The following is a 10,204-nucleotide window of genomic DNA, read 5'->3' as shown; positions in this document are numbered from 1 at the left end:
TGTGTTGGTGGGTGTGTGTGTGGTGTGGTGTGTGTGGTGTGTGTGTTGGGTGTGGGTGTGTGGGTTGGTGGGTGTGGGTGTGTGTGTGTGTGTGTGGTGTTTGTGTGTGTTGGTGTGTGTTGGTGTGGTGTGTGTGGTGTGTGTGGGTGTGGGTGTGTGTGTGGTGGTGTGTGGTGGGGTGTGGGGTTGTGTGGGGGTGTGTTGGGTTGTGGTGTGGTGTGTTGTGGTGTGTGTGTTGGTTGTGTGGGTTGTGTTTGTGGGTGTGTGTGGTGTTTTGTGTGTGTGTTGTGTGTGTGGTTGTGTGTTGTGTGTGGTGGTGTATGTGTGGTGTGTGTGTGTGGTGTGTGTGTTGGGGTGTGGTGTGTGTGGGTGGTGTGTTGGGGTGTGGTTGTGTGTGTGGTGGGTTGTGTGTGTGTTTGTGTGGGTTTGTTGTGTGTTGTGTGTGTTTGTGTTGGTTGTGGTGTGTGTTTGGGGTGTGTGGGTGTTTGTTGTGTTGTGTTGTGTGTGTGTGTGGGTGTGTTGTGTGTGGTGGGGTGGGTGTGGTGGTGGTGTGTGTGTGGTGTGTGTGGGGGGGAGGGGGTGTGTGTGTGTGTGTGTGTGTGTGTGTGTGTGTGTGGGTGTGTGTGTGTGTGTGTGGTTGTGGTGTGGGGTGTTGGTGTTGTGGTGTGTGTGTGTGTGTGGTGTGTGGTGTTGTGTGGGTGGGGGGGGGGGGGGGGGGGGGTGGGGGGGTGTGTGTGTGTGGGGGGGGGGGGTGGGTGTGGTGTGTGGGTGTGTGTTTGTGTTGTGGTGTTGTGTGTTGTGGGTGTTGTGTTTATGTGTGTGTGTGTGTGTTGTGGTGGGGTGTGGTGTGTTGGTGTGTGTGTGTGGGTGTGTGTGTGGGTGTGTGTGTGGTGGGGTGGGTGTGGGTGGGGTTGTGTGTGTTGGTGTGGTGGGTGTGTGTGTTGGTGTGTGTGTGTGTGTTGTGTGTGTGTGTGTGTGTGGGTGTGTGTGTGTGGTTGTGGGTGTGTGTTTGTGTGGTGTGTGTTGGTATTGGTGGTTGGTGTGTGTGGTTGTGTGTGTTGTGTGTGTGTGGTTGTGGTTGTGTTGTGTGGTGGGTGGTGTGGGTGTTGGGTTGGTGGTGTTGTGTGTGTGGGTGTGTGTGTGGTGTGGTGTGTGTGTGTTGTGTGTGTGTGTGTGTGTGGGGTGTGTGTTGTGGTGGTGTTGTGTGTGTGTGTGGTTGTGTGTGTGTTGGTGTGTGGTGTTTGTGTGGTGTGTGTGTGTGTGTTGGGTGTGTTGGTGTGGGGGTGTTGGTTGTGTGTGGTGGTGTGTGTGTGTGTTGTGTGGTTGTGGGGTGTGTTGTGTTGTGTGGGTGTGTGTGTGGGTGTTGGTGTGTGGGGTGGTTTGGTGTGTGTGTTGGGTGGTGTTGTGTGTGGTGTGTGTGAGGTGTGTGTGTGGGTGTGTGTGTTGGGTGGTGGGTGGTGTTGTTTTGGTGTGTGTGTGTGTTTTGGGTGTGTTGTGTTGTGGTGGGGTGTGTGTGTGGGGGTGTGTGTGGTGTGTTGTGTGTGTGGGTGTTGTGGTGGTGGGTGTTTGTGGTGTTGTGTGTGGGTGTGGGGGTGTGTTGGTGGGTGTGTGTGGGGTTTGTGGGTGTGTGTGTGTGGGTGTGTGGTTGTTTGTGTGTGGTGTGGGGGGGTGTTGTGTGGGTTGGGGGGGGTGTGGTGTGGTTGGGGGTGTGTGTGTTGTGTGGGTGTGTGTGTGTGGGTGTGTGTGGGGGTTTGGTGGGGTTGGTGTGTGTGGTTTGGTGGGTGTTGTGTTGGGGGGGTGGTGGTGTTGTGTGTGTGTGGTTGTTGTGGTGTTGTTGTGGGGGGGGGGGGGGGGGGGGGGGGGGGGGGGGGGGGGGGGGGGGGGGGGGGGGGGGGGGGGGGGGGGGGGGGGGGGGGGGGGGGGGGGGGGGGGGGGGGGGGGGGGGGGGGGGGGGGGGGGGGGGGGGGGGGGGGGGGGGGGGGGGGGGGGGGGGGGGGGGGGGGGGGGGGGGGGGGTGGGGGGGGGGGGGGGGGGGGGGGGGGGGGGGGTGGGGGGGGGGGGGGGGGGGGGGGGGGGGGGGGGGGGGGGGGGGGGGGGGGGGGGGGGGGGGGGGGGGGGGGTGGGGGGGGGGGGGGGGGGGGGGGGGGGGGGTGGGGGGGGGGGGGGGGGGGGGGGGGGGGGGGGGGGGGGGGGGGGGGGGGGGGGTGGGTTGTGTGGGTGTGTGTGTTGGGTGATTGTGTTGGTTGTGGGTTGTGGGTGGTGTTGGTGGGGTGTGTTGGTGGTGTGTGTGTGTGTGTGTGTGTGGGTGTGGGTGTGTTGGTGTGTGTGTGTGTGGTGTGTGTGGGTTTGCGGTGGTGTGTTTGTGTTGTGTGGTGTGTGTGTTGTGTGTGTGTGTGGGTGGTGTGTGTGGTGGTGTGTGTTGGTGTGTGTGGGTGGGTTGTGTGGTGGGGGGTGGTGTTGTGTTGGTGGTGGTTGGTGTTTGTGTGTGTGGGGTGTGTGTGTGTGGGGTGTGTTGTGGGGGGGTGGTTGGTGTGTGTGGTGGTGTGGGTGTGGTGTGGGGTGGGTGTGGTGTGTGGGTGTGGGTGGTGTGTGTGTTGTGTGGTGGTGTGTGGTGTGGTGGGTGTGTGTTGTGGGTGTGTGTTGTGTGTGTGTTGTGTGGTTGGTGTGTGGGTGTGGTTGTGGTGTGGTGTGTGGGGGTGGGTGTGTTTGTGGGGGTTGGTTGTGGTGGGGTGTTGTGTGGGTGGTGGTGTGTGTGGGGGTGTGTGTGGGGGTGTGTGTGGTGGTGTGTGTGGTGTGTGTGGTGGTGTTGGGGGTGTGGTGTGGGTGTGTGTGGTGTGGTGTGTGTGGGTGTTTGGTGGGTGTGTGGGGTGGTGGTTGTGTGGTGTTTGTTGGGTGTGTGGTGTTGGTGTGTGGTGGTTGTGTGGTGGTGGTGTGGTGTTGTGGTGTTTGGTTGTGGGTGTGTGTGTGTGTGAGTGTGTGGGTGGTGATGTGGGTGTGTGTGTGTGGTGTGTTGTGTGGGTGGGTTGTGTGTTGGGTGTGTGTTGTGTGTTTGTGGGTGTGGGTGTGTGTGTGTGTGTTGTGTTGTTTAGTCTGACAGTAAGTGTGTCGAGTATAGTGACTTATTTATCTCTATTCTATATATATCTATATCTATCTAATTATTGTGTTACTTATATATTTGTATTTAGTTATACTTATATTATTGTTATATATATACTTTTTATATAGATATTATTTATATATATAATTTTACATGTATATGATTATATAGTTATATTTTATATAGTTTTAGGTAGGATTGGTGGTGTTTTTTTTTCTATGGATTTGATTATTTGATTTTTTGTGATATATTTTTTGATATTGAGTTATGTTGTTATTTTGTTATTTTTAGAGGTAGTTGAATTTTATTTATTGGTATATTTTTATAGAGTTTAGTTTTTGTGTTTTTGTTAGTTATTTTGTTTTGGATGAGTTATGATTATTTAGTGTTGTGAGTTTTTTGTTTATGGATTTTTTTATTTGGTTTGATTTATGATTTTGTTTGATTGGGAGTTGATAGTTATTTTTATATATATATTTTGTTGAGTTTTTTTTATTTATTTTAGATATATAGTTTTTTATTTTTTTATGGATTAGATTTTTCTTGGTCTTATTATTAGATATAGATTGATATATTATATATAGATTTATTTTGATGTATGTTAGGTTTAGTTTTTGATTTTTTTAGCTCGATATTTTGTGATTTTGAGATTATTCTAGGGGGTTGTATATGTAGTGGGTTTTATTTACTTTGTACCTTTTGTTTCATATATTTAGATATATGTTTATATATTTGTATATACTTTACATATACTTCTTAGATTTATATATGATATTTACGATTTATAGTTGTTATATAGTTTATTGATGTGTGTGTGTAGAGTTTTTCTTATATTTATTTATTTAGTGTTATTGTTATTTATATATAGTGTGAGTTTGAGTGTTTTGGTAGATATTTTTATATTGGTCGTGTTTGTGTTTGATGTGTTAGAGTCTTTAGAGTTTGTTGGTTGGTTGTTTGGATGTTGGTTGTGTTTTGTGGTTGTGGTGTTTGTTATGTTGATGTCTTGGAGTGATGATGTAGTTTTGAGTTATTTATTATGTGTTTTAGTGTGAGATTGTGTGATGGTGAGAGTGTTTTATATTTTGTGATAGTTTGTTTTAGTTGATTGTGATTATGAGAGTCAAGAGAGTTTGAGATATGTAGTTATTTATTAGTTAGAAATGCAAGGTTGTTGTATAGTTTATGGAGAGTGTGTTTTTGATTTATAGTTATTATTGTTATATTTATTAGTGTGGTTTGTAGTGTTAGTACATGTTGTTTTATATTTAGTGGCTCGTGTTTGCGGATATTTATCTATCTATTATATTTATATGTTATATTTTTATAATTTATATTTGTTATTGTTTGTTTTATAGAGTTTTTTATTGGTTTAGGTATATTACTTATTTATTGTTAGATGTTTATGGTAGTTTCTTATATTTGTGTTTTATTGATTGATTTATTTTGATATTCCATTTTTTTATGATAGATTTTTTCTATTTTATATTTAGATTTATATAATAGTATGTATATATGATTACTTTTTGGTGTGTGTTTGTGTCTTTTTGGGATATTTAGTCGATCTTGCGTGTGTGTGAGTGATTTTTAGTTGATAGATTATATTTATTTTTTAATTGAGATGTTTTTTAGTTATGTTTAGGTTTTTCTGAGGGTTTTTGTATGTTTGGTATTGTGTGTAAGATTTATGTGGGGATTTTTTTATTTTGAGAGATGTGAGAGTGTGTGTGTCGTAGAGTATTTTTTTTATTTTTGTGGAGTAGGAGTGATTGTGTGAGATATTGTGTTTACGAGTGTGTGTGTGGCTTAGGTTGTTGGATGTTGATTGATGTGTTTGTTGTTGTGTTTTAGATTTTGTGAGTGACTTGTCTGTCGATTTAGTGGTTATAGTGGTGTGATTTATTTTTTTGATGGATGGTTTGAGTTGGTTGTTATTTGGAGTGTTGTTTTTATATATATAAATTATTTATTGATACAGAGAGAGGAGAGTTTTTGTTTTATATATTTAGATATTTTAGAGTGTGAGTTATGTTTGTGTGAGTATGTTTTTAGTGTGTATGCGTGTTTTTGAGATTTTATAGGTAGAGTCTTTTTAGTGTGAGTTTTTTATTGATGTTATATAGTGAGTTTGTAGTGTTTTGTGGTGATTGATAGTGATGTTTATTTATAATTTTATTTTTATAGTTTTTGTTGGTGTGTTTATGATTGTTGGATATGTAGTCTTATAATTTTAGTTGTATTGATTGTTATATATTGTTTGATAGTTTTTATTTTATGTATATTTACATAGCTATATGTTTTTATATTTGTTGTATTGTGATTTATAGGTTGATTTTAGATATGGTTATTTAGATATTTATAGTTTATAGAGTTATATTTGTTTATGATGATATATATATTTATATATTGATTATTTATATATATAGATATATATGTAGATTTTTTGAGTTATTTAGATGGTTTGTATTTTTTTTTTTTAGATATTTATCTATTTTTACATTTTATTAGTGATATGGATTTAGTTGTTTGATTTTTATTTTATAGTTATAGATATTATATATATATATATAATATTATAGATTTATATATATAGATTTATATGATATATTTTTATATATTTATTTTTTAGATGGAGGTATAGTTTGGGTATGTTCGATTGATATAATTTTATTAATTTATTGTTATATATTTACGTTAGATTATTTTATATATATATATATTTTTTTGTTGAATTTATATTGGGTTTTTAAAATTTATATATTTATATATATTTTATAGTATTTATTAATATTAGATATATATTTTTATTTAAAAATTTTTTAAAAAAAATAGTTATTTATTAATTTTTATTTTATATTCCTAAAATGGAAAATGGGGGGTTTATAGTTTTTTGATTTTATTGAGTGTGTTTTATTATTTTTGTGATATATATGTGGTGATATGATTATTTTGTAGTTTTATATAAATATATAATTATTATTTTATATATTGGGGTTTATATTTATTTTTATATATATTTAGGGGATAAATATTTATATTTATAGAATATTTTTATTTATATATTGATATTATATAATTTATATAGTATTTATATATTTATATTATATTATTTATTTTTATTATTGAAATTTTTATTTATATATATAATAATTATATATTGTATAATATATAAGTTATATATATTATATATATATATATTTTTATATATATGTAATATATATATGTATATTTATAACATATATATACTTTTTTTATATAAAATAATATTATATATTATATATTATTATATGTGAATTTTATATATTTAAAATATGTTTTATAATTAAAAATGTATATATTTAAATTTTTTTTATATATAATTATTATTTATATTATATTATTAAATATGTATATTTAAAATATAAAATAGTAAAATTTATATATTTTTATTTATATTATTCAATTTTAGTTTTTAAATATATATATTATATATATTTATATATATTTATATATATATATATTTTTTATAATATAATATATGTATATTTATATTAATTTATGTAAAATTTTTTATTATATATTTAATATTTTATATATATATTATATTATATATAATATAAAATATATTATAAATATACTCATTATAATTATTTTTATAAATATTATATATTTATAAATTAATATATTGTTTATTATATATATAATATAGTGTTATTTATATGTTATATTTTTATATATGTATAATGATTATATATAATATATTATAGTAAATATAATACATATATATATATATTATACATATTTATATATATTTTATATATATTATTAATTTATGTTTTATATAAATTATAGGGATAGTTATATTTTGTATAAATATTTATGTATATATATAATTATATTTATTATTTTATGTATATATATATATTATATAAATTTTTACATTATTTTATATACATATATGTGTTTATATATTCATATATATATTTTGTATATATATATGTATTTTATATATATTTTAATATAAATTATATATACAATTTAAATATAATATAAATATATATATTATATTTATATTTATATATATATATTTATATTAATTAATTTTTTTTTTATATATATATCCAATATATGTATATATATTTACATATATATGTATTAATACATATATATATTTTTTATATATATATATTTATATATTAATTTAAAAATATGTATATATATAAATATATTTTATATTTATATTTTTAAATATTTATATATATATTAATATATATATATATTTATATATATTTATTTATATATTATATTTATAATATTTATTATGTGTTTGTGTGTGTGTGTGTTTGTGTGTGTGTTTGTTTATATGTTATATAATATAAATATATATATTTATATAAAATATTTATATATATTTTTATATATATAAATATTTTTAAAATTTTGTAGAGAGAGAGAGAGAGTTAGATAGATATAGATATATAGATATAGATATATAGATATAGATATATATGTGTATATATATATATATATATATATATATATATATATATATATATATATATATATTTATATGTATATGTATAGGTATATGTATATGTTTATATAAAAAAGCTTTATGGTGTTAGGTTTGGAAGACAATAATGAGGAGAATATGAACAATAATGATATCTATAATTATAAGAAATAGACCGTAAAAGATGATAATAGTATTTTGATATGGTAAAACTAAGATGATGATAACAGCAATCTTTCATCCTCAGATAGTTGCAAATTTCTTCATGACCGTACTGACTACAAACTGGGGTGGCAGCTGGAGGCTGAGGGTAATGTGAGGCCAGGCAATGACTCTGACGAGGACTGGGAGATTCCAAGTGATGATGAACACTTGCCATTCAAGTGCTTTATCTGTAGGGAGTCTTATACAGAAACCCTTTTTCTAAATGCCGCACTACTTTTGTGGAAAGTGTTGCACTGAAAGTTCAAGAAGAAACCCAAAAAGAGTTTGTGTGTTGGTAGAAATTTCTGGTGGGATCTTTAACCCAGCTGCAAACATCATGGCAAGATTAAACAAAGATGATAATGATAGTGATGATTAGTGTGTATTTCATGATTTTTTTTTTTCCAACTAGTGCTACATACTTTCCTTCTAGAAGATAATTGTAGAGAATCTTACAGAATGTAAATATGAGGAAAAGAAACTGAAAAAGTAGTACAAATTAATCTCAGAACAGAAAAAGGGGAACTTGAGGCATGAGATTCCTCATTTTCCTTCAATTCACCTTTTCTTTTCTCTTGAACTCAAACTTTGAGTAATAATAAGAGCTCTCAAAATAAAAGATATAATCTGACTCTGCTTACTATGCTCATCTTAGCCCATTTGCATCTTGAGACCTGAGCATATGAGAGTATGCAGAAAATTAATTGGAGGATGGCATGTATACTCTCTAACTGGAACAACAAAGTGCCAATCAGATATGTGTGAAAGTGATCATCTTTTATAAATATCATGTCTTCATATGTTGTTTTTTAACACTGAAAGGCTTAATCTGATCTAGCATGGTTATGCATATTTTTGTAAGGTGATTTTTATTTTCTTTCTAATTTATAAATTGTGTAGTTGTGCCTGCATTATATTAAAGTGATAGCTCTGTGTGTCATTTTCTTCAAGATACCCTTCTTTTGATAAAGAATAATACTTTTAATGTAATAATATCATGTATATATTTGACTTTTTTTTTTTTTTTCATTAATTAATTCATTCATTCATTTTGTTACTACTATTATTCAGTTTTCTTTCAGTCATCTGCATTTAATATTTTGAAGACAGTCAGCTTGTATCATGCCAGTAGTTTTCTTTGACAAGATTTCTGTATGTGATGTAGACAGAAAAAATATGTTGTACATACTATATAATATGAATTTTCAACATAAATAAATTTAAAACAAGAGAGATTTTAATAAAATGTTACTTATCACCTATGAAGTATATTCTGAGAACCATTTTGCAATCTTTGCTACTCATTACATTTACTAACCACAACATTTCAGTAATTTATTTCAATTGGTAGTATGAAAAATATACAAATAATATATCAGAGGAATTAGCAGTAAATGTGGCTATCATTTCTATGAAAGTATTCACTGTAATATTATTATTATTTTCTAATAGGGAATTTTAAAGAATTTTAAACTTGCAGTTGGTAATATTTAAACACTACCATATAATCATACGACAAAGTTCAGAATTTATATTGCCAGATAACCTTTATAAAAAAAAAAAAAAAAAAATCCTTTGTTTTTTGACATACATATATATATATATTTTGTTTATGATATATATATTAAAAATTATATATATTTATTTATATATATATATATATATATATATGATATATATTATGGTGATATTTTTATATATATTTAGTTATAGTTTTTATTATATAGATAGATAAATATATATAAAATATTTATATTTATATAGTATAGATATATAATTTTATTTATATATATATATATATATAGATAATATATATTATTTATTTTATTAATATATTATTGTATATTGATTTAGTATTTATATATATTAGATTATATATAATATATATATATAATATGTTATATATATACATAGATTTAGTTATATATATATTTATATATTTAATATTAGATATTTATATATATAATATTCTTTTTTTTATTGATATATTTATATTTTATATATATATATATTTATATAGTGATATATGTGGATAATATCTATTTATATATTCATATAGAGATATAATATTATATATTATATATTATTGATTTATATTTATTGATTTATATATATATATATGGACTTATATGTAATGTATATTATATTTATATATATAGATATTAGATTTATTTATATATATACATATATTTTGTATATATTTAGTATATAATTTATATAGAGATTTAAGATTTTTAAGTAGATTTTATGTATATATAGATCTTCTATATATGTTTAATATTAGATATTGATTTATTTATTATAGTTATATATTGATATATATATGAATTATATTTTGGTTGATAGTGTTCTACATTTTTGGTGTTGTTATATTTATATTATAGTTTTTATATATATATTTTTTTAGA

At 31.6% G+C, this 10,204-nt stretch overlaps 1 protein-coding gene across 1 annotated transcript in view; it reads left to right on the top strand.

Moving 5' to 3' along the window:
* Window positions 1-8,316, top strand: part of mdlc (RING finger protein mdlc) — a 20,577-nt gene extending 12,261 nt beyond the window's left edge. Inside the window, 2 exon segments of the mRNA XM_043002860.2 lie at window positions 7,840-8,023; window positions 8,025-8,316. Coding sequence (XP_042858794.2) covers window positions 7,840-8,023; window positions 8,025-8,175 — 335 coding nt within the window. The 3' untranslated portion in view covers window positions 8,176-8,316.
* The last annotated feature ends 1,888 nt before the right edge of the window (window positions 8,317-10,204 follow it).

This window comes from Penaeus japonicus, unplaced genomic scaffold (assembly GCF_977035675.1).
Source record: "Penaeus japonicus unplaced genomic scaffold, GWHDUDI00000001_assembly GWHDUDI00000023, whole genome shotgun sequence".
NCBI classification, from domain to species: domain Eukaryota; kingdom Metazoa; phylum Arthropoda; class Malacostraca; order Decapoda; family Penaeidae; genus Penaeus; species Penaeus japonicus.
This window is presented reverse-complemented; position numbering and strand designations above follow the sequence as displayed.